The sequence below is a fragment of the Clytia hemisphaerica genome, unplaced genomic scaffold, assembly GCF_902728285.1.
Source record: "Clytia hemisphaerica strain Z4C2 unplaced genomic scaffold, Clytia hemisphaerica genome assembly, whole genome shotgun sequence".
Classification (NCBI taxonomy): domain Eukaryota; kingdom Metazoa; phylum Cnidaria; class Hydrozoa; order Leptothecata; family Clytiidae; genus Clytia; species Clytia hemisphaerica.
In genome coordinates this window covers 1,156,600-1,181,751 of record NW_027104370.1, presented here as the reverse complement: position 1 = coordinate 1,181,751, position 25,152 = coordinate 1,156,600, and the positions used below count along the sequence as shown (strand labels likewise).

The window sequence follows — 25,152 nt, the reverse complement described above, 5'->3', positions numbered from 1 at the left end:
ATCAGCGTATTCTGAATCTCCTAGTTCGAAGTCATCACCTTTTGTGTATGGTCTCCTGCCAGTTAGTACGAAATCCTTTTTGGTACGAAAGATGCATTGTGGGTGGTTGCGAGTTTGCCTCCATGTAATCATAATAGCAGCAATGTACATCGAAAAGAGTATTGGGCCGAGTACATCACCTTGTTTCACTCCGATTTTACAATCAAGGATGTGTGATATGGAATCGACAGTAAATTTCACTTGAATGGTGTGATGAAGTGCTTTGATAACACTTAGTAATTTTGGCGGTACGCCGAATCGTTCGAGAACTAGCCAGAGAAGATCACGCGGAACACGATCAAAGGCTTTTACTAGGTCTAGAAATAAAACCCACGTTTGCTGGTTGTGTTCGCGTCTCTTTTTCAATGCAAGTTTAACAGTAAAAATAGCGTCTGTGCATCCTCTTCCTGGGCGAAATCCGCACTGTGTTTCATGGTCCAGGCTTTCGGATATCGGCGTAAGTCTCTGATGAACAATTTTGGCTACGATTTTATAGGCTATTTCCAGTAACATGATACCACGGTAGTTACCAGGTAAACTCAGATCACCTTTTTTGGGTAAAACTTTTAGTAATCCGACATTCCATTGGTCTGGTGGTTTCTCAGTGTTCCAAAATTCTAATACAACTTGTTTCAGAATAGTAAAGGTCTCTGGGAGTGCAATTAAAGATTTGAACATTAGAGGAGTTAAACCGGATTCTCCTGGGGCGTTATTCTTAAGTGATTGTGTTGCTTTAGTAATCTCATCATCTGTAGGATCATGATCGACACCTTCAAACACTGGTTGTCGTTCGAGCAGTTCAATGACAGTTGTATCGTAGATTGGTTCACGTTCATACAATTTTTGAAAGTGGTCTCGAAACACCTCAGCGTTTTCTTCGGCGTTGACACATTTCGATCCATCTGACTTTTTCATCATTTTTTCGGATGAAACTTTTGGTTTATTTAGTCCTTTTCTAAGTAACTTTACTTTATCCCAGTAAACTTTCGACCCTGACCCAGGATTGTTTATATCTTTACATATGTCAAGTATCCATTTGTTTTTTAGATCGAGCAATTTCTCCTTTCAATTGTTTTCTGGCCTTTTTCAAGCGGTCATTAGAATGCCTCGTGGGTTTTCGGATTTTAAGAGATACAGCAGTGTTTCTCTCTTTAATTAACTGATTTAGTCGAGTTTGATTGGAAGCGAACCATCCAGGTTGTGGTCGAATGGTTTTAGGAAGTGTGGTAAGAGCAGCAAGCTCCATAGATCGTTCAAGTTTAGAATAGCTATCGGTATCGTCTGACTCCAGATACAAGTTGTTGACTCGTTCACAGTACATGTTCTTAATTCGAGGTTTAAGCAGAAGTTTTTGATCGAGACGTGCCACTCTTTGGCGTCGAGTGAAACGTTTAGAGAAATTCAAGTGTATACGCAATTTGACAAAAACAGCACGGTGGTCACTATCAATGAGGGGTGTCGTAACTCCAGCATCGGTACATCGGTTGAAAAAACTTTTACTGGTGATGAAGTGATCAATTTGATGTGGCAGTTTGGAACGGGGGTGTGTCCACGTTACGTAATCGTTTTTCTTTCTGGAAATACGTCGTGAGAGCCACTAGACTGTTGGTTTCGAGGTAGGTTGAAAATCGAATACCAGCGTTGTTTCTGTGTTTAAGTCCAAATTTTCCGATAGAGTTCAATTCAGACTGATGTATTTCGTTACGTTGGGAGATGCCCATACTTGAATTTGAGTCACAACCGATGACTAAAACGTCGTCTCGATGTTTTTTGCTTATACAAGAGTCTAACTTTATCAAAAAGTCTTCCCATACATTATCATCAGCTACCCCGACAGGAGCATAAGCTGATATCAGGAAAATGCTGTTAACTTTAGTTTTTAAACGAATAGCAATGATTCGGGCACCAAATTCGTTGTAGATTACAGAGCCTGCGGCTTTCCAGGCTGTTAATGCGTCCGGATTTAAAGCGATCCCAACACCTTGCTCACCACGGCGACTTCGATGTTGGTGTTTTTCAAGTCCGTTAAAGAGAAAACGAATACCTTTGTGATCGATGTTTTCTATACTACTTCTCCAGGTCTCCTGTAAACACACTGCGAAGTATCCTCTTTGAGCGATTGAAGTGGAAAGTTCGTTGATTTTATCGTTTGACTTAAGTCCTCTCACGTTCTGTGATGCAATATGGATGTTATTTTTTTCTCGCTTTCTTCATTAAAATTTGATGGTTCGCGACACCTTCAAATTTGTAGCTGATATGACCAAACCCAGATGAAACGTGGCAGAAACGAGAGCAGCGTGACAATCATTCCTGGCGAACGCAACGTCGTGTAGGGGTGGACAGCTTGACAGAGGTTCAATTCATCATGGTCCTTGTCTTTCTGTTATGTTATTCCTGAAAGACAAAGGACTTGCTCCCTCTTGCTGGGACACCCGGCTTTTCAGCACAGGCGCCCCAGACCGATGTGAAGATTTCGTCCCCGTAGACTTATTCACTAATTCTTAAAATGGAGTGAATTTTTTTATCTGAAATTGGATATTCTGTCGACAATGTCATCCTATCACTTCAAAGAGAAATACAGAACTTTCACTGCTACGCCACCAAAAACTCGCTCACAATACACCCTGATAAGTGCAAGATTCTCATCATGAGTCGAATCAGAATGATTGGTCCCCTTCCATCGGTATCGTTAAATGGCACCATGATCGAAATTACACAAACCAAACAAAATGCCTCGGTTTAATTATAGATTTGGAACAATCTGACACCAAAACTTAAAGCATGTGATTCATATATATGACTCATTTAAAGATGCTCTTAAAAAATTGGATATTTTAGATCGCATAAACTTTGGCGCAGTTGGAGTTGCACGTGACCTAGATTTTATTTATTATTGATTATCATCATACTTAGGATATCTCCCTCTTGATAAACTTCACATCTAAGACCTCTTTTTCGCTCTAAGCTCCAAGTTCCTACCTCGCTCAACTGATCTAACTATAATACCCAAGTAACTAGAATATAAGGCAGAATCCCATCTACCTATATTTTCTATTTAATTTTAATTAACCTATTTCCTAGCAAAAGCATTTTAATATATGTATTTTAATATTTATGTTCTATTAATTTCTCACAGTATTATCCATTTTTTTTTCGCTCAGCTTAACTATAACACAACACACAATTTCCAGCAATTTCTTTTTGTCTTTGCAAGCCTTATTCTCTAAATTCAATTACTTTTGCAATAATCTCTGATAATCTCTGAAGTCTCTGTTTTTTAAGTCATTTATTTTAGCCCATTTAACTTTAAGAATATATTTATTTGTTAATAGTCGAAGTAGTTTTTTATATTTTATTATCCTATTATTTTTTAAATTATTTTATATAGTAGGTCCACATCAATGCTTGTAGCAATGCCTAAATTTTAGACCTTCTTGACCAAATAAATTTTACATTACATTACATTACATTAAAAGAACATTTTTAGGCATAAAACTCAAAAAGTTAAGAACATCCTACCGCTTCAAAATTTTTGGATGTTATTATAAAAAAACGTGTATTAGATTAGTAAGTTCAGTACATATGTATTCCAAGTAAAAATTTCTTCTCGAGATTTCTTCAGAATAACTGCAAGGCTGCAAAAATATCACATGCTTTCTTAGGTTTTGGGAAGGTTGAAATTGCATTACATTTTAGAGGTATAACTGGTAGATTGGCTAAGAATGCTATGAATCTGTTTAAGAAAAACGTCCCGAGAACATTCTCAATGAAATGGGACAGCTCCAGTAGCGTGGTGGGTCGACCAAATTTCGCGCAAAATATTTTTGTAAAAATTACGCGAGCGAAATGAGTACGAAAACTTTTGGGTATTTTCTCTCTTTTAGGTCGAAAACTGCCAACTCTAAGGTGCAAAAAAGGCAAAGGGGCGCCGAAATTAGTAATAAGAGGCGTCTTTTTGCACTCTTTATATTTCGGCGCCCTCCAAAAATATCGGCCACTAGGAGGGGGCAGCCCCCCTGCCATCACGCTGATGGACAGCACCATTCTTATAAAAAAAGTACTCTACCTTAAACCAGCTGAAGTAAATTTCCCAGGAACAGATGTTAAAAAAAATGTTTAGTTAATCATAGCCTGGATATCCAAGCTCAAAATTTTAGAAAAACAAAAATTACCTTAACATACAAAGTTCTAAAATTATAGAGCTTGGTCTCCCGAGAGAATGAAAATGCAAACCCATGTTTCTAAAACTCTTCCTAGCCAACCCAGCGCAGGCCAAGCAAAAGTTAATAAAAAGGAGCATTACAAGATCTAAAGCCATTTAAAACATCTAAAAGATTACACCAAAGTCCATAAACAAGTTAGCATGTGCCACCATGACCAACCATGTTTTCTTGGAAAATGAACTCGCGTCGTTTCTTCTTTTTCATGTTTTGATGTAACAGAAAGCTGTATGTTCACTAGCAAATGGTGCGTTTCGCTATTTTTGTTGCAAAATTTCTCAATGCAATGTAGATCGGCCCTTACGGCTTTAGCGGAGTGAGCGCAAGCAAGCGGATTGCATTCTGATCTGAGAATGCAAATCGCTCTAGGGGACCAGGCTGTAAACCAGAACATAAAATATAAAAAACTAGACTGTGAAATAGTTTACTGCCTGGATATCCAGGCTAAGTTAATCATTATAAAGGAAAAAGCTGTGAGTATCATTGGACTTCATATTTCCATATAAATTGTACACTTTATACAAATTCTAAAAACAGCACAAAATGTCAAAATAATGTACTTAAAATATCTATCTATTTTTCCCATGGATCAACAATACTTGGTGCTGTATTACTCCAAATTCAAAATCAGTGTCCACAATTTGAATTAGTGGATTCTTTCAATGACTCTTACAGAGAGGAGAGATATCAATGTAGTGATGGTGGGCACTGTCATTTTTCCACCAAGTCTTATAAAACATACCATGTATTCTGGATTCAGACCAACCGTTTATCGTATATTTTTTTATGAAAGTCTCTGTATCTCACAACAACGTCGTCGAATCTAATTTTGACTTTACATCAATGAAATATCCCGAGGAATAAAGTTCACCTCAAATTCTTTGACCAGTGCAAGTGGGTAGCATTCATGAAATCCAAACGGTCGTACGTCAATGATGTCATCAATCAATATTACGTCACTGTTGCGTCATCATCATCATCGTCATCATCTCCGCCGATAAATTTTTCCCATTCGTCCAAACGTTTTTCAAGCTCCTCTTTAGTCTCTTCAATTTTGTATGACGTCACTCCGTCATACGTGGCCGCGCTGATTGTTCGGCCGCCATAAAACCGCCCGTTCAGCGTCTATGGGAGATAATCAAAATTATGAAAGAATTATTACATCGAAATTATGACTTTTTGAAATAGAGAACTGAAGACTTGATACGTTTCAAAAGATTTTACTATGCATACTGTGCACGCCTTAAAATAGTGTCTCACGGAATTCTTGGGCTTTGTTGCTAAATTCCATGATGGTGATTGATATCCTTGTGTATTCTTAAAACTTTTGGTCAAGTTGACCATGAATATTCTGAATGAGTACATTCTTGTAAAATCGTGTAAACCTACTTTTGTTTTGCCAATTTATAGCCATTTTCTTTTTAGAAGCCTTCAAATATTCCACTTAAAATCATCTTTTCAGCACATTACAACTTTTAATTCATCTATTTATTCTACTTTTGTGTCTTTTTTACGGCCTTTTTGTTGGCCTTGCTGTACAGACACCAATAATAGGGATATAGAATCCGGGGACTGAGAATAGCGAGTATATTCTTAGGTTCCAAATAAACATCCCCCCTCCGCTTGTCAATTTTTCGAAAATTTTCCAAACCCCCTCCCCCCCCCCGTTTATTAGTTTTAAAGAATTTCTTCAGCTTTCAAAGAGAAGGTCCCTTATTCTGCACTAAATATCCTGATTTTAGCCAATACTTACCTTATTTTGGGGCTTTCGTAATTACAATTTCCAACCCCCTGGTAATTAAGCCCCCCCCCCCCCCGTTTATTTAAAATTTTGATACTTTTTCAACACCCCCCCCCCCATTTATTCAAACCCTCTCGTTTACTTGGAACCTAAGAGTCCGGGCACACGACAGTATCAGGGGTCAAAGCAATTCTTTTTTTAAATGAGCTAGAATGCTAAGCAAGCAGCCCGAGGGCTAACGCGAAAATTTGAGTTGCTTACAAAACAAGTGATACTTTTATGGACCTACCTGGTTATGCATTTAACACATAATTAATATCTACGTGAGCGTGACCATTAAACCATTCAGAACACAAATAGTGACGATCTATTAAAATTAGTCGTTTGTTTCTTATTAAAAAATCAGTTTTATTGACAATCGAATCATGATTGATGGTGGGAATTGCTATCAATGATGTTTTTTTTTGAGAAAAAACAAAGAAATGCAAGGAAAATGCCCAATGAAAATCTGCAAAAACGGCGATATCCGGCATATTTCCGGCATTTTCGGCCGGAAAAAAAAAATGTTCTCAATAAATCGAACTCTGTCATGTTTTGAGCATTGCGAATACGCATCTTTCTGCAAAAAATCAGATGAAACTAAAGATGAAAATTCGAGAAAATGTCAAAAAAATGGTTTTCCGGCATATTTCCGGCATTTTCGGCCGGAAAAAAATGTTTTTCGAAAATCGGGCTCCGTCACATTTTAGGTATTGTCATTTTGCATCAGTGTGCAAAATCAGTGTGCAAAATTTCATAACAAAATATAAAGTACAGCTTGAGAAATTCAAGAAATACTGTCTTTCTGGCTAAAATAGGTTGTTCCGGCGATTTTTTAATAGTTCCGGATTCAAAAATCAATTTTATTGAAAATTGAAACATGCTTGATGGTGGGCATTGCTATTAAAATGTTTTTGAATGAAAAAACAACCAATCATAAGGAAAAAGTCTAATGAAAATCGAGAAAAAAGGTGATTTCCGGCATATTTCCGGCATTTTCGGCCGGAAAAAATTTTTTCTCAAAAATTGGACTCGGCCATGTTTTTGGCATTGTTAATACGCATCTTTAAGCCAAAAATCAGAAAAAACTAATGATGAAATCGCGAGAAAATGTCAAAAAACCGGTTTTTCCTGTATATTTCCGGCATTTTCGGCCGGAAAGTTTTTTTTTCTCGAAAATCAGGCTTCGTCACTTTTTGGGTATTGCCATTTTGCATCTTTGTGCTAAAAATCAGAAAAAACTAATGAGCTAATCTCGAGAAAAGCTGGTAACAGACGGACGGACGGACGAACAAAGGTTAATTTATAGGACCTCCAGGTAGGTCCAAAAAATGTGTAGTACCTGGATACATTCATCGGCCATTTCAGGTTCGTGGAAGAGGATGGATGCAATGCCTTCTGGGTTACGCTGAAACAAAAGAAATGTAATTCGATGTAAATCTTGTTGACAAAAAGTGTTGTAATTGTTAGGAAGAAGGACTAATTGTTATTCTTCAACTTTTACACTTGAACCCAGAATTTTTACAGACTTTCACACATTTTGCCAGTAGAGACACGATTGTGTTTAACAGACAAGGGAAAACGGAAATAAATCAGATTGATTATCGCTCGCGAAACCAATGCGACGTAAAATTCTTCAAAATGTGAATTTTTGGTGCAAAACCAGGATCACCCCCACGAAATTTTCCAAATAGAGGGAGATAGCATCTTTCTGGGCACGAGTGGTAGTCGGAGACGTCAAAATACAATTCATTTTATTCACAAGCGATTCTATCACAGGATTCCGTAATACTTTTTGAAGAATATTTTTAAATACATTCAGCTGAACTTGTGTAAGTGCAATTACATAAAAAACATACTACATGTTTTTTTTTTATAAGCATAACGCTTATAAGCATATGAAGGCTCAGATTTGCAGAATTCCTAAGCATAACACGAGCATATATGTCAGCCTAAATATTTTTCAAGTGGTCATTTTTATCTGTTTAAAAAGGTTTGGTAGAGGTCAAGTAAAAAATAAGACATTCCACGGCTAGCTAACATTCCACTGCTCCCAAAATCTGAACAAATTTTTACAAAATTTCTTAAATTTCATTAAAAACTTGGCTCGGGGTGAATCATAAGCATGATTCTTAAGCATATAATAAGCATAAATTGTGCCTGGATGCTTTGAGAACTTAAGCATACACGAGCCTGACCAAGGGGCATACACTTGCTTATAAAAAAAAAAACATGTAAGACTTAATTCTGAGCAAGGGTTATTTATTCCTGTCTTGGACAGGGACATGTATATGAGCATAGCGTTTTATAGACGTATCAGTTGATGTGCTTGAAGTCTAAAATAAAATGGTTAGACTTAAAAACAAAATTGTCGTTTTGCTGATTTTATTCCCATACAACATTCTTCAAAAATCTAGAAGATCAACCTCGGGTATCGAAATTGTTTTTTTCTCCACACCATAAGTGCTACCAACACAGTTGCTACAGCGACACAAGATGGTACAAAGTAAAGCATGTAATGGAAAATAAAAGCTCCCGTAAACAATCCAAGTGCCGCACCAATCCGTCTGGAACCCACCCGTATGCTCTCTGCGAAATCTTGTATTTCGGAGTTCGGACGGTACCATTAGAGCCAAAACGTTTTTGAGATATAACTCCTCAGTGGTGATATTAAACATCTCTAAGAAAGGAACGCGCGCTATAAATACAATCACGAGCCACAATATACGGGAGCCTTCCAAACGAAAATATAGATAGGTTAACATACAAAAGGCTCCAATGTAGGTCATCCAACACCGACATTGGGATCCAGAGGTCAAACAGGCATATGAAATAGAAAGCGAAAAATGAAATCATAATTCGTGAAAATCTTTTTGACAATTTGGATGGTTTTGAAGTCATACGTTTTGGTCGTTTTTTCCTTTTGGTTTATCAAAATTTCTGTTTCGTTTCCATTAAAAGACGAAGCAAGGTGTTTCTCTTTGTCTTCTGCGGTTGAAATCTTCGTCAGAATTTCGTCAGAAGACTTCAAAAGGGGCTTCAAACCAGTGAACTGTTATCAGATAGAATAATATCTCACTTTGGCTACTTCATCATCTATTCAAATTCCCTTTGTTAAAAGTGATTATTGGTCGTAAAATCAGTTTCTCAAAATCTGATGCGTGGATAGAAATCTCTTTATAAGGGTGTTTGCACAGTATTTTTTTTCAGTTTCGAAATTTTTAGTTTTGGAAAACGATTGATATTTACAAATCTAATTTAGCTTACAATCTGGAATTTTAGGAGCTGAAATTTAGCGATTACATCGATTTTAACTCCTAAAATTAAAAAACCAATTTTAGTCTATACGGAAAGAATAACTAATTTAGGTGAAAACTTGACACCCAAATTTCTTTTCTTAGAAGTGCGTTTTCAAATAGTTTTCAACACTGGTGAATCTATAAAATGAGCTGATTTCAAATATGTAATTCTTATTTGCATTGAGGGGACCGAAGTGCCCGAAATTTCCAGTTAAAAATAATCAAATTATGTGCATAATCTTTTGAGAATTCAAAAGAATCCAATCAAGCATGAGAAAATATGCAATTAAAATACGATAAGAACAAAGAGATGACATTATCATTGCACACGTGCAATTGAATTCCCATTGCAACTAAGGGACCCCTTACAGACACGCTTCATTTTGAGGAAAAAAGCATGAATTCATTCTATCTGATAATAATTCTATGTTCAAATTATCAACATTTGAATCGATAAATTCCATCAACTCTTCTGACGTCATCGAAGCTTTCAAATCGAATTCGTTCGATAAATCGCTGGCGAAGAATAAAACAATGAAAAATGTCAATGCGAAGAAAAAAACCAAGAACAAACCAGCACCGTTTGCATACACAATACGTATGCCCATAAACATAAAGTCTGCTTTCAGAAATCCAAAATTGATGCACGGCCCAAGACTGTATCTTGAAGCAAAACCGACAAAGATGGACGACATCGGCGACAAGACTTGTTTTGAACCAAAGGATCAGGTGAGCTCTGATACAATAATGGGTCGAATACAACCTCCTACTCCTGAAGCGAGACGACCAGCGAATAACAACCAAGAGCCCCCCCCCCCCCCAGCGGACCCTCAATACACGCATTCACGCAAATTTTCCTCGAGTTTCACGCAATAACGCAATTTTTCAGAAAATCGGGGAAACATTGGAAAATCGGGGACACTGCACACAATCAGTGGAAAAAAGGGCAAATTCACGTATTCACGCACAAAATAGCCCAGATTCACGCATTCACGCAGTCAAAAAATGGATTTTCACGTTCACGCAAGTTTTTTCAATTCACGCATTCACGCATTTTTTTTTCTCAATTTTCACGCATTCACGCAACCGAAAATGCCCATTCACGCATTCAAGCCAACCAAGGAGACTTTGGAATAGTGTAAAAAATATTCCCAATCACAACTACGATTAAGCCTGTGCATGTTGCGAGGCGGAACGCGAGGTGTTTGTTGAACCATCTACATATGATCAGTGAGAATATGTTTTGTGATAGGTAATAGATACCAGAATTACCGCTGAAGAAAACTTTTAAGCTATCACCTCGTAAGTACAATACATTTTTTAAGTATGGAAAGTCAAAGAAAATTCTAAGCCAAGTGCAAAACTCAGAAAAACGTAAACTTTGACGGTTCGCTGACGGTTTTGAAGCCACTTTTGATCCATCATTTTGCGGCTTGTGTTGAGTTCCCTTCAATTTAGTTAAAAAATAAAAGGTATTCTAGCTTCAGCTTGACATTGCATGGCAGTGGTCGCAAATGCCAAGTTTTCAACTTAAACAAAAGCTACTCTACTGCCTGCTGTGCAAACGTTCAATGAATAGAAAATATGTAAAAATAAAGAAACCAAAGAAAAATATTCATGAAGCATAAATACCTACTTCCGAACTTAAAAGTATAGTAACTACGATACCTTTGTTAAATGTAAAACTAATTTGAATAGTAGTTGATTGGTCAATCAGACAACAAAAAGAGTTTTTAATTATATTATATATTTGATCAATTCAACCGCATTACGGCCCTCCTCACAAGAAATAAAGATCTTCAAAAGCCCAGCTGCAATATTCTAGTTGATTCACCTTAGCTTACCTCGGCCACCTGAGAGTTGAAAGTTCCAAGAACCAACTGGTGTTTTTCAACCTACAAACACCTTGCAGATTGATGGGAGTGAACCCTAAGTGCCCCCTAAACAAACAAGGGCACTCAAGTCAAATTTGTCACCGTCTATCAAGTGTTATTGATTTGATTCTTATAAAGTATATGCTTATAAGAAAATAAAGAAAAAATCCAAACTGTGAAGCTAAAGACACAAAGATATATGACGTAATCCAACGAAAACCCGCGAAAATCGTCCATGGTTATACCAGCCTGTACCAGCGTGTAGTTTGTAAATTAAATTTAGTGAGTTTGTCCACCGTATCGAGTACATTCGTTTTCTAATTTTTTTCCTCACCGCCGCCGCCGCAGAATGCTGATTGTAATACTTTCGTTAAGGCGAAATTAACAAGCTAGATGCTGAATCGACCTGATGATGAAAGTTTGATAGCGTCCCAGTCCTTTTTTCGCGTCTATAGACAATAGAAAAACGTGTCAAAAAAGGATTGGATCGAGTTTAGTTGGATAGTTAAATAATTAAGCGACACGCGCCTCACCGCGCGACTACGGTCGAAAAGGTGTATATAGTGTTTAGCGAAAATGCAAAATTTCTTAAATTTCAATATTGATTGTTGATGGGGGAGAGGGAAGGGGAGTAAAAAAAAGAAATAGAAAGTTCCGGTTGCAAAAATCAGTTTTACTGACAATTGAATCATGACTGATGATTGGCATTATAAAAAAATCGGAAAAAAAATTAATAAGATCTCGACAAAAAAAACGGTTTTTTTCAGGCATATTTCCGACATTTTAGGCCAGAACTTTTTTTTCTCAAAAATTAGGCTCCGTCACATTTTAGGTAAGGCCATTATGCACCAGTGTGCAAAATTTCATGAAAAAATATAAAGTACAGCTCGAGAAATTTAAGAGAAACCATTTTCCCTGCGATTCTCGGCTGTTCCAGCGAATTTCAGAAAAAAATTCAATACAGCTTCTTCTTATAAAAAAATTGACGTCAATCCCGGCTTCAAATATCAGTTCTATTGACAATTAAATCATGCTTGATTGTGGGTATTGTTATCAATAATGTTTTTAAGTGAAAAAAAAATGAAATATTAGGAAAAAGTCTAATGAAGATCTGCAAAAACGGCGATTTCCGGCATATTTTCGGCATCTTCGACCGGAAAAAATGTTTTCTCGAAAATCAGACTCGGCCATGTTTTGGGCATTGCTAATACGCATCTTTGTGCAAAAAAATCAAATGATGAAATCTCAAGAAAATATCAAATTTTCGGCATTTTTGGCCGGAACGAATGGATGGACTTGGGTTAATTTAAAGGACCTCCGAGGCAAGTCCAAAAACCTGAATAGCTCGAAGTGACGAGGTGGAGAATGGACTTGGAATTGCCGGTGTGGAACTATGGTCTACTTATCAAAGATGACGGATTATTTTGCTTCAGCTAGGGACAGAGTAGCTCTATCTTGTGTTTGATATAAGATATATGTGCTATTAGCCCCAGGCGGAGGGGGTAGAATCTACCACGCTGATGTTCTTTTGTGTATATCTCTTTTGTATATATTTTTGAAACGATTTGAAACTTTCTGACTATATTAAAATCTTATTAGGCGAGGCCAATCTAATTTGTTGTTTTACGGGCCAAGCTACCAAAAAAGAGCCTTCAGTCGGTCCACGTAAAAATAAAAATAAATTTCACCAATATATTTCAGCTATTTTGCCAAAACGTCAGTTTTTTATCTTTAAATATTAATAAATGAAATGAAATTATCAAAATCCTATTTACTTTCAAACCAATCACATGCGGTTACGTCCCAAGATATATGCTACGGATCCTAAGGGTTTACCCCCTACTGTTACTTAAATAAAAAGTCAAAAGTCTTTCAACGAAAGCTGTACATGGTTTTTGTTTTAACTAAATATATCATGAGTGTTTAAAGGAGGAACAATACCCCTACAATATAAAATAGGTATAACCTTTACTGTTATTTACCAAGTTTTACATTTCATGGTGTTCATCTTCCGCCATTGGTTTTTTCTGTTTCCTTATAAGCGCAACGTATATGACTGAAACACAAAACCATGCTAGTGCCAGAAGACCTGTGCCTTTATACATGACCCGACCACCGTACAGTTCATAGACTACTCCACTGAGGCTTGAACCAATGATTGTTCCTACACCAAATAAAAGAGTGTTGAATAATGATATCATGGTCGTCATAATGGGTAAAGGGCTTGTTTCTTTCAAGTGATTCAACCCGGCTGCTTGAAAAAGGGTAGTTGAAAAACAATGTAGAACTTGAACGGCAACGACCAGCCACGCATTCTCCATAAAACCCATCGTAAAGTATCTCAAGAAATACATGGCAAAAGAGAATAAAATGGAATTCCAAGTGCCGCCAAGAATGTTAATAATTTCCTTACAGAATGCAAATCCAACACTCGCAGAAATAGCGGGGAGCACGATCGATAACGTCATATGAATAGACGAGCCATCCATTTCTTTCAAATAAGGAAAAAGAAAAGAAAGCACTTGGGAATATTGTAGACCGCTGATCAGCGTTGTTGCGTAGAAAAATAAAACATCATGGCGTAATATTGTCTTCAACAGGAGTTTATTAAAACCTTTCGTTTCACCATCTTCTGGTTTCTTGCCAACTGTTTCTTGTAATGGAGCGTCTTCCGCATCCACCGAGTCTTCACCATTAGCCTCTTTCCTGAAAGAAAGGCCTCGATACAAGAGTAGCGTGAAGAAACAACATAAACAGCTAAAGAGGGCGTACACAACGAAAATACCGGTATAGCAGGTAATGTTGGATTCAGGAAAGTAGTCTACAGCAATGTTTGAAGCCAATATCCCAAAACCTGATCCGAAAGAACCAAACATTCGCTGCCGACCAAACACAATAGGTCTGTCTTTCGATAACTGACTTTGACGTAATGTACCAGTATCGATAAAAGATGTACTGTTCGCCTCGGCAAATGCAATTGCAATATTGATCAAAAGCATTGCCACAAAAAAGCTGTTGAATCTGGTATCTAACTTAGTATCCGGTAATTTTTTGGTTGCGTTGTTTGCAAATCTTGGCAGAATCGGACGTTCGGTCATATTGGCAAAGGTGCAATTTTCATCACCGATACAATCTTTAAGTATCGACACACTTGCATTAGTATTTCCCATACTAACGCTGGTAGGACATTTGTTTGTTTCTGCGTTACCATAGTGAAGGCCAATTAGAGGTTGAGTCAAGATGCTCAATAATGACATGACGCATGCGCACAAGACAATTGTCCGATGACAATGCCATTTATCAGCTATGTATCCCCAAAAGATACCCCCTGATAACATACCAACCATCCTATGATAAAAAGACAAAATTTTCAGTCATTTTCAAAGAAAAGACAGCTTTTTGCCCCCAAAAAAGGAACAATCTCGGAGATGTAAGGTAGGCAGAATCTTTCAAGTGTATTAAACCATGAAATAATCAAATTTTATTGGTAGAAAGATACGTCACATTGTGCATTCGTTGATAGATGCTTGATGGATGCTGGATAGGTGCCCCCAAGATTCAAAGGAACGCGAGATCATGCGTTACCAAGGTTACAAAAAAATGATGGAAGACTACTTACTTCAGACCGCCAATGAATCCAGCTTCAGCTTTGTTCAACCCAATACTGGTCAAAAACATTACCAGGTTTGGCGAGAAACCAACAACACGAGCTTTCTCAAAGAAATACGAACATTTTGCAGGAAAGGCTTTCGGATTAATATTGTACCAGCGATATTGATATTGTGATCTTGTTTCTTTTTCATCATTATCATTATCATTGTCATTATTTAGATGGACTTCCTCGGTTTGCTCAGTTGTCATTCCTGTTCCTTGTGCTATTTTTTTTAAATCGTACTGGCTTATTTCAACTTTCTACACTTTTAATTCGACTACTTGACAGCCTCCATATCCAGCTGGATACAAATACATACAAAATACATAAAATGAATACAATTTCTTAACAAGGTTTTGTGTATGCATATATAGGTTGTTCCAGCCTGTTATCATCAATAACTACAAGTTGCAGATAAAACCACACCACAAGGTGAAGCAAGAAAAGAGTGTTGAGAAAAAAATGAATACTTCTCCTGTTATTATAAGAACCAATTAAACTAAAAGCTGATGTCGTTTTCTCGTAATTTTCATCAGGCTTAAAAAAACATTATTCTCAAATTAAAATGGTTAAATTCTTTATCAAACTGCTCAAAATAATCATTTAAATTACAGCCAGTTTTGAAATTTTGGTCTTCTCTTCGTGTTTAAATTCTTATATGAAGTCTTCCTGTAAGCTTTATCTTTGGTTAAAAATTTTTTTTTTAGTTATGTGGTCATTCTTGTCTTTTGAAAAATGAAAGTATTTCAATCAACACCACCCACCGACCACCATTCTTAAATAAACGACTGCGGTAACGAATATCGATCTACAATAATACTTTAATGGGATAAACTTTCGCGGGGACTTAATTTCGCAGGTGGCACTATTGGGTGGCATTATTTTCACGATTTTGTGACTTTTGCAGTCAAATCGTGCATGTTGGTTGTTGAATCAACATAAAAGGGCTTGCGGAACGAGCGTTCTGTTTTCGCAAAGCGAAGAAATTTCAAAATGTATAAGAAATCAACGACTCCATTATTAATAGAGAATTTAAAAAACAAACTAATAAGACCTTTACATTTCACCAAGAATTTATTGCCAGTGATTCATAACAATAATGTCAAAGAAGAGGATGTTGGAAAAATTAAAAGACAGATAAAAAAGTGTCATTTGTACTCGATTTTGTAATACTTTTGTAGTAGTTTCAAAAAATCTTAAGGGTAACACAGAGTATTTCATACAGGGCTTTTAAACTGAAAATAATTTAATGGGTTTTAAAAGATCCTTCTAGAATTTTTCAACAAACGTATCCTGTGAAAAAAAGACCCTATTTCAATCATGAAGGATTCTGTAGTTTTAAAATATTACAGTAAGTGTGACATTGTAATATGGACTTTTTGATAGTTTAGGATGGATGTCATAACTAAAAGTGGTAAAGAATAAAATCCATTTTTACAAAAATATCACTAATTTATAATTCACTACTAGTTTTCATACATTCATGCAATCAAAAAAGCAAATCATGCAATGACTTCAAACCCCTCGAAACATTCCAATATTATAAGGCAGCGATCACGAACCTCTCCGGATGCATTTCATTTTGCCAGTATACATGTTCAAGAATTTTGAGGAAAATGCTGTGAAAGAGCTTATTTTATTTGGAAATAATTTGAACTGAATAATGACCACCAGCAGCAGTGAATTTGAAATTTTCTACTAATGACTTTAAAAAAGATTAAAAATAAAATGGAAGACACTCGAAACAATCCCGCGATGCATCGCTTTTTCAGAAAAGTCAAAATCTCTGATAAGGTCCATTAAAAAATAACGTGTCTGTTCTTCGCAGAATACCTCCTCAACAAATGTTACTGACCACAATCACCCAATATGCGATAGCGTATGTATGATCTTTTTCGTAAAAGCGTTTACTCAAATATACGTTGAACCGTGTAGCCAGTGTAGGTATTGACAACATGACAAAAAAATCATTGTTCGGCTGAATGTAAAGTTTAACCATGACATGACACTTTCCAATATATATAAAGTCTAAATGTTAAATTATAATTTCGAAATCCAAATGTTGCTTTAAATCTAAATCTGACTTGACAGTTATTTGTATTTGGTTGTTTTTTGATCGTCGTGATCTTCATCTCAAGCCATAAAAATAGTTTTCAATGTGATCAATTGATGTAATAGGAATGGTTACTCCAATCAATCTTCACAAAAATGTGCCATGCAGTATGGATGCCACAAGGTAAACAACCATCAGTCAAACCATTTATCGAAAATTTCAGTTGACAACACAAAAAAAAAACAGCCACACACATTGTCACATTGGTAGGACAGCTCTCCTCTCCCAGAGGAAGTGGTAAAATACCTCAAGAATGATACTCGAGTAAAATTTACAATAAGTGTGAACAGCAGCAACGTTATTTTAGAAGCAAAAGATGCCTTCCAGCTTAAAAAATCAGCAGGATCCTGCCTTGACAAAAATCGCCATCTTTGTTTCGCAAGTGTGCAAAAGTGAAAGTAGCAGCAACGACACAAAAACAAACATCTCGCACTTGATTGGATAGTCAAACTCGATATAATTTTAAAAACACTTTTATTTTATAAAATAAAGAAAAGTCTACTTTGCTCGGTGTTTTTTCGTGAGCCAAATCGGCAGCATTTCTCGAACATATACAAATTTACGTTCCGCGTAAGCAGATCTTGCCAAAGGATGCGGAACGCGCGTTTGAGCGCGCTGCGCGCGCTCAAACGCACGTTCCGCAAATACACATTATTACTTTTGTCTCCCGAATAAACAGGGGGTAGGAAAATTTTCTAAATTCTAATAAGCGGGGGAATGGAATAAGAGGGGGGGGGGGGGTAATTTGAAAACAGAATTTTTCTAACTGATATCAATTTCAACAACAAACAAGCTAGATGCTGAATGGACCTACCTGATGATGAAAGTTGGATAGCAATGCGAGGAGAAAAAAATCAGTCAAAAAATATAGCGTTTAAAGAAAATGCATAACGCAATAAATTCATCATTGATGGTTGATGGGGGGAGAGGGAAGGGTTGTAGGGGAAAAATAAATAGAAAGTTCTGGTCGCAAAAATCAGTTTTATTGACAATTGAATCATGCTTGATGGTGAGCATTGTAATCAATAATGTTTTTGTGTGAAAAACATAGAAATACAAAGAAAAATCTAATTAAAATCTTCAAAAACGGCGATTTCCGGCATTTTCAACCGAAAAAAAAAAAAATTCTAAAAAATCAAACTCAGCCATGTTTTGAGCATTGCGAATACGCATCTTTCTGCAAAAAATCAGAAAAAACTTTTGATGAAAATTCGAGAAAATGTAAAAAAGCCGGTTTTTTCGAGAAATTCAAGAAATACTGTCTATCCGGCAAAAATAGGTTCTTCCGGCGATTTTTAAATAGCTCCGGCTTCAAAAATCAATTTTATTGAAAATTGAAACATGAATGATGGTGGGCATTGCTATTAGTAATGTTTTAATGAAAAAACAACCAATTGTAAGGAGAAAGTCCAATGAAAATCCAGAAAAACGGCGATTTACGGCATATTTACGGCATTTTCGGCCGGAAAAAAAATTTCCTCAAAACTCAAACTCGGCCATGTTTTGAACAATATTAATACGCATCTTTGAGCAAAAAATCAGAAAAAACTAATGATAAAATCTCGAGAAAATGCCAAAAAAACAGTTTTTCCGGCATATTTCCGGCATTTTGGGCCGGAAAAAATTTTTTTTCGAAAATCGGGCTCCGTCACTTTTTAGGTATTGTCATTTTACATCAGTGTGCAAAATTTCATAAAAAAATATAAAGTACAGCTCGAGAATTCAAGAAATACTGTTTTTCCGGCGAAAATCGGCTGTTCCGGCGATTTTTAAAAAGTTCCGGCTTCAAAAATCAGTTTTATTGAAAATTGAAACATGCATGATGGTGGGCATTGCTATTAGTAATGTTTTTGAATGAAAAAACAACCAATTATAAGAAAAAAGTCCGATGAAAATATGCAAAAACGGCGATTTCCGGCATATTTCCGGCATTTTCGGCCGGAAAAGAATTTTTCTCAAAAATCGGACTCTTCCATGTTTTGGCATTGCTAATACGCATCTTTGTGCAAAAAATCTGAAAAAACTAATGATGAAATCTCGAGAAAATGCCAAAAAACCGGGTTTTCCGGCATATTTCCGGCATTTTCGGTCGGAAATGATTTTTTTTTTCGAAAATCGGGCTCCGTCACATTTTGGGCATTACCATTTTGCATCATTGTGCCAAAAATCAGAAAAAACTAATGAGCCAATCTTGAGAGAAGCTGGTAACAGACGGACGGACGAACGAACGAACGAACAGACGAACGGACGAACGGACATCGGTTAATTTATTTATCTGATATTCCGATGGCGTATTGGCGGCCGCCCACGCTAAAGCTCTAAAGGAGCGGGCCAATATACCATCGGAGAGATTTAGTAGTGGCCCTTTGATGTGCCGACAACAGTCGGGTTCAATGGCTATATCTTCGCTTGCTCAAGAATTATGTTCGTCCCGACTGAACAGAAATTTAGCATGAAAATGTCTGCTGCGCCGACCGTCAAAAACTATTTTTATTTATAGTTTTGGCGCTTCAATGACAAAGCAAATTTCGGATTCAAGAAGGGCAAGTAGTGAAGAGCTTTTGTTAGATTTTGGTTGTTTTTTGGTTTCTTTTGGTGAACTTTTTTACAATATAAATGTCTTTATGCTTTCTTAGTATTACTTTTAGTATTCAGTGTAATTTCTGTAAATGCACCAACCTTTTAAAGATTGTTTTTTACACAGAAATGTTGATTATTTTTTGTTTGTTTTGTTGACTGATTTTTACTGATTTTTCTCAAAGCCAAACTTAAAGATCATAAAGAAACAGTAACAGGTATGTTCCTTATGCTTTTTCAGTAAGTTTTATGTTGGTATAATCTTGTCCGGTCCTATCAAAACGACTGTTGACCGCCAGACAACTGAACACAACCGACTGACCGACAGCAGTCAAAGTCAGTCAAAGTCTCTAGCAGCAGTACAAACATGTGTACAAAACAGATAATTTTGTCTTCAGAAAGATCTACAGACTTCTGTAAAGGTAGTTTGTATCTTATTAACGACTAACTTCACTTTTTGTGTGCCTACAGAACAGCCAATTTTGTAATTTTACAGAGCACATTGAAAATTCACTTTTGAGGTCCTATGAAGGTTATAAACTATGAAGGTTAGTGTAATATTTATCGAGTATGTCTAGGTAAGTAGGAAAAAGCAATACATTCATGTTTTAAGTTGTATTTTCATGTAAATGAAGCTAAATTAGGGGTTGTTTATGTTTGTTTACATAATCAAGCTAGCAGCATATGATTCCGAACCAAATACGAATATGGTGCTAGCCCAGAGAATACCTTAAGGGAAGAAATTTTCGCGAGAAGAAATTTTCGCGGAAGAAATTTTCGCGGAATTTAATTTCGCGAATTTGGGTGTAATTCGCGAAATTAAATTCCGCGAAACACACCAAAATTGTTAAATCGGGAAATTAAATCCCGCGAAATTCGATTTCTTTTCTTCTTCTTTTATTTTGTTGTTTTTGACCAGGTATTACCAAATAATATGGACACAATTCATTTTTAAGCATTATAACGTGTATTTCTTATCAAATATAAACAAATATAAATAACTCCGTGGTGGTTAAAAGTTAATTTAAGTTGATAACTTCTTCTTAATCGCGAAATTAAATTCCGTGAAACTTTTGAAATCGGCTCATTCGCGAAATTAAATTCCGCGAAAATTTCTTCTCGCGAAAATTTCTTCCCTTAAGGTATAACAAATCTGATGCGAATCAGATTTGTTATATTTTCTGGCCTAGCACCCGCATCCGATTTGGAATCAGATGTTAGCTTGCTGTTGATCGTTTCCAAGCTCCGAGCAAAATTTTTAAACGCGGTCAAGTCAAATTCCGTAATGCAAACCTTCCAGATGTTAAAATATGCCCGACCTTTAGAGCAAAGCGTGTCGTAGCATATTTCCACATCTGGTACCAGATAATTAATTTATAGGACCTCCAAGGTAGGTCCAAAAAGAAACTTTAGCAAATGAACACGTAAAATAAGAACCAATACTAACAAAAAAGAAAATTTTAACAAGTTTAAGGTCTATCTACACTGTAAAAAAATATTGAATTATTCGAATTTAATTGACGGGGGGATGGATTTTTTTCTCGTAACAATTAGCGGGGGACGTCTATTCGGGAGATAAGAGTAGCACCTCTTTGATGCAAGTAACCATTCAAATAGTATTTATTTGACATATTTTGAGTTTTGTTTAGAAACATTTCGCGGATGAGGCCCTTTCTACAGGGTGATTTAAAAAAACCGCACCCCTAGAATTTTTGACGTAACTTTTTTTCTGTTTATCATATCACCATGAAATCTTCAACACCAATATCCTAGTGGATTTGAAGCCTGCATGTGAGATTTGAGGTTTATAGCTCAGACATTTCTTAAAATATGACAGTTTGAAGAAAAAGTACAATTTTCATAAATGAACAAACCATTTCTTTTCTGACGTCAAAAAAGAAAATACCATTCTTGTGATCGGAGCATAACAGTGTATTTATAGAGTCCCCAGGGATGCCCTGAAAGGATCCACAATGACAGAGAGGTACTGTAAGCCAATACATTTATGTAATTCTAGAAAAAGGAATGGAATGAATTCCTTTATTTAATATTGGACAATGCAATCGATTGGTTTAAAGAGAGGATTGGCGTGACGTCGTGGAAAAAATGAATCTCGGTGCATTGCAGATGATTGCATACAAAAGGCTACAGTGTGTGAGAAACACCGTTAAAAAGGACCAAATCTTCTTTAACTTTTTGATTTGATGTTATGGCTCACTTGCATTCATTTTCATGTTTAACGGTATTTCATATTCAACTGAAATTCTCCATTTTTGACGTCAAAATTAAATTCCCTGTTCACTTGTGAAACTACAACTTCTTATTCTTCATAAATATATAAGCTATAACATTCAAATTTCACATATAGACTTTAAATTTACTAAGGAAAAAGGGTGTGAAACTTCATAGCGATAGGATGAATAAAAATAAAGTTACGTCAAAAAATCTAGGGGTTCGGTTTTTTTTTAATCACCCTGTAAATTTCCATTGGGACTTAAGTGGGGCGCAAACCGGCCAACATGTTGGCCAACATTTTTTGAGATTTTTTTTCTTCTCGAGCATGTTGGCGCCTACCACAAACCGACCAACATTGTTGGCCAACATGTTGGCCAGTGGATGTTGGTCGAAATTTGGCCAACATGTTGGCCGGTTTGCGCACCACTTTAATTTCGCGGATTTTTGCGGATGACACCCAAATCCGCGAAATCCGCGAAATTTAATCCCCGCAAAAGTTTATCCCATTAAAGTAGTATGTTGAGAGAACTTTGAAAGATTTTCGAAGATAGATATTACAACATAAAAGAATGAACTGGAATGAAGTGTATAGAATATCAGCAAAAATGGTGAAATTAAGAACATTTTCAAGAACAACCAAAGGCTTCAAAAACTGTCGATGTTTCTATGAAAAAACGTGTGCAGCCTCTATTCATGATATGCACCATTGCAATGTCTTCCGTTCCACCCAATAGCTGATTGGTTGAAAGTGACGTATTGACTGGTTTTACGTCACTTACAACCAATGAGCGATTGGTTCCGTGATGTAATGTCAGAAGACATTGCAGTGGTGCATATCATGAATAAACAAAAACTTTTCGTCACTTTGATTTATACAGCGGATTCTTGCGAAATTCTCTTATTCGAATCTTTTTATGATTTAAAAATTTTGTTATTAAATAAGAGTGATATGTTTTGCTTACTCGTCAATTTTAATTTGCAGGCTTTTGATATTGAATTGACACAGGTGTGGAGCAAGATTGGTCAGAAAGAGGAAAAGAAAAAATCCTGATATGAAACATGTGCCTAATATGAAACGGGATACTTATGTAAAAGTAAAACCTTTAAATTAATCCTCAGTTCCTGTCAAGGAGATTCTCTAGTAAGAATACTCTCTTCAAATTCGAATCTCTCTGTAATTCGAACAAATTAAACTTCCCGCTCGAGTTTATTTTAGCGAGATTTACGCTGTAGTTACACTACGACTTGCTCGACTGGCGCTTGTCATCGTGTAGTTCGAACTTGAACAGCTTCTCTTTTTCCTTTTCTCGTCGAAGGAAGAGCAACCGAAAAACTCTTTGAATAAGTTTCGCATCTCCACATCTTTAACCGCATAGCAAACAACATTCAAAATGGCACCACAGAAGCATGGCAAGGTAACCAACTTCAAAAGTCTCATATTACGAACGTCAAATCGAGGATCGACGGGGGTTCCTAAATGATCAGTCATCGCCATTAAGATGAAAACGATTCCAAAAGGTGACCAGCTTAACAAAAAGACGCATATCACAATCCCAAGAAAGACAACCACTTTCTTGCGGTATTTGATTTTAACAGGGCTTTCTACATTAACGCCAAGCTTCGATTTGACGTAAAATTCACGTATGATAAGGGTATAAATGACAAGCATTAAGCTGATTGGTATAACCAAACCGGAAATGAAAAGAACACCTTTGTACAGCACTGTCAGATCCCAACCCATTCTGTCATTGTTGCGTTTACAGTAACCATTTAGTCTGTCATATTCGAAAACAAGGAAATTCGGAGTGATCAGAATAGAAGCAATCAGCCAAAATGCAATGATGTAATAAACTAAATGTCGCTTTTTATCTTCTCTGTGCAACGGTTTTGTTATGATCGAGTACCATTTCATATTCATGAAACAGATCGTGTAGACAGTAGCAAAAGCACCGCACCAAAACACTGGCTGCCCTCTTACGAACCCACATACCAAATTATTTCTTTCGATTGGCACTAAATCTTCTACGTTTCTATGGAAATAGATTATAAAGGGTAGCGCACCAAGATTCTGAACAATGTTAGAGATTCCCAAGTTCATTAAGAAGAAGTTGAATAAGCTTTGCGAGATTTTTCGGCACCGGTAAAAATGTATGACAATAGCATTAATGAAGATCCCAAACGCGATAACAAATAGATTGACCGACATAAAAATGATGGATATGGGTCTTGCGAAAGTTAATTCGTTCGTTATGATATGTTGAGCTGTTGTCGAGTTATTTCTGCTTAGCCCCATGGTGCTTAGCCGGAGAAGATGAAAATAAAGGCATGAAAATATGATATAGGTTCACTACAGTAAGGAAAACGAAAAACCTCCAAAACTATAGGTTATGAATAAAAACTATGACATATAAATAGAAACAACCCAGTTCTGATTAAAATGATAATTAAATTATCGAAAGAATGTCGAAGACCAAACCTTAAAGATATTGGATTGGATTCTCACCAAAAATAAAAAACATAATTAATTTCTTCTATCAAAATTATTAAAAGTCAGACTGTTTAGATCACGAATCAGAAACCACAAACTTTAAAAACAACATCTCGGTCAAAGTATTTCTAAACGATACTACCTTCTAAGCACTTCGCAATTCAAGAAAAACAGTTCCGCTTTTTCTGTAGCTGAGGAACAGGACATTCAAATGAGACAATGGTTGATATATTGAGCTTTTAGTAGGGGGAATTTTGTTCGATTTTTTGGATTCGCTTGACTGTTTTGTTAGAAGCACTTGTTAAACATTTTTGGAAAGCTAAGGGGTAGGGGAATCGAAATTACTATGTTTCCAATTTTTTTTCGGACACTTTGGTGTGATTTTCGGACAAATATGACGGTCTCAGGCAAAAATCATAGGGTTAAAAATTAATGAAAATTTTAGCTCGAGAAAACGGAGACCTGTTGTATATTCTTGGAAAGCTCTCAAAAAATTAAGATTAGAGATATATTGCAAGTATAGGTGATTTCTGTACCTAACTCGATATATTAACCCTTCAAAACCGTGTTTTTCAGCCAGAAACAGCTATTTTGTCCAGTTTTTGCGCTTTTTGAAGCTCAATATCTCGAGTTAGGTACTGAAATCACCTATACTTGCAATATATCTCTAATCCTAATTTTTTGAGAGCTTTCCAAAAATATACAACAGGTCTCCGTTTTCTCGAGCTAAAATTTTCATTAATTTTTAACCCTATGATTTTTGCCTGAGACCGTCATATTTGTCCGAAAATCACACCAAAGTGTCCGAAAAAAAATTGGAAACATAGTAATTTCGATTCCCCTAACCCTTAGCTTTCCAAAAATGTATAACAAGT

At 36.3% G+C, this 25,152-nt stretch overlaps 3 protein-coding genes across 3 annotated transcripts in view; all 3 read right to left on the bottom strand.

Moving 5' to 3' along the window:
* Positions 1 to 1,553: 1,553 nt before the first annotated feature.
* On the bottom strand, positions 1,554 to 3,185 carry LOC136818488 (craniofacial development protein 2-like). The gene is made up of 2 exons (XM_067074823.1): positions 3,174 to 3,185; positions 1,554 to 2,210 (listed from the first exon to the last, which is right to left on the bottom strand). The coding sequence occupies exons 1-2, from the start codon at positions 3,183 to 3,185 to the stop codon at positions 1,554 to 1,556; spliced, it is 669 nt and encodes a 222-aa protein (XP_066930924.1).
* A 1,552-nt stretch (positions 3,186 to 4,737) lies between these two features.
* The window catches only part of LOC136818417 (17S U2 SnRNP complex component HTATSF1-like), a 34,632-nt gene continuing 14,217 nt past the window's right edge, over positions 4,738 to 25,152 (bottom strand). Inside the window, exons 11-12 of the mRNA XM_067074752.1 lie at positions 7,382 to 7,447; positions 4,738 to 5,384 (exon numbers count right to left, since the gene is read on the bottom strand). Coding sequence (XP_066930853.1) covers positions 5,211 to 5,384; positions 7,382 to 7,447 — 240 coding nt within the window. The 3' untranslated portion in view covers positions 4,738 to 5,210. The remainder of the gene's footprint in view (positions 5,385 to 7,381; positions 7,448 to 25,152) is intronic.
* LOC136818502 (major facilitator superfamily domain-containing protein 6-A-like) lies at positions 13,102 to 15,169 on the bottom strand. The gene is made up of 2 exons (XM_067074845.1): positions 14,832 to 15,169; positions 13,102 to 14,560 (listed from the first exon to the last, which is right to left on the bottom strand). Exons 1-2 carry the CDS (start codon positions 15,071 to 15,073, stop codon positions 13,201 to 13,203), a joined length of 1,602 nt encoding a protein of 533 aa, XP_066930946.1. The 5' UTR covers positions 15,074 to 15,169; the 3' UTR covers positions 13,102 to 13,200.

Bases quoted from the DNA above. Each gene is read 5' to 3' on its own strand.
- LOC136818502 (XM_067074845.1), bottom strand. From the start codon at position 15,073: ATGACAACTGAGCAAACCGAGGAAGTCCATCTAAATAATGACAATGAT. The intron at 14,561-14,831 runs GTAAGTAGTCTT...TTTTTATCATAG, and splicing joins GGATTCATTGGCGGTCTGAA to GATGGTTGGTATGTTATCAG.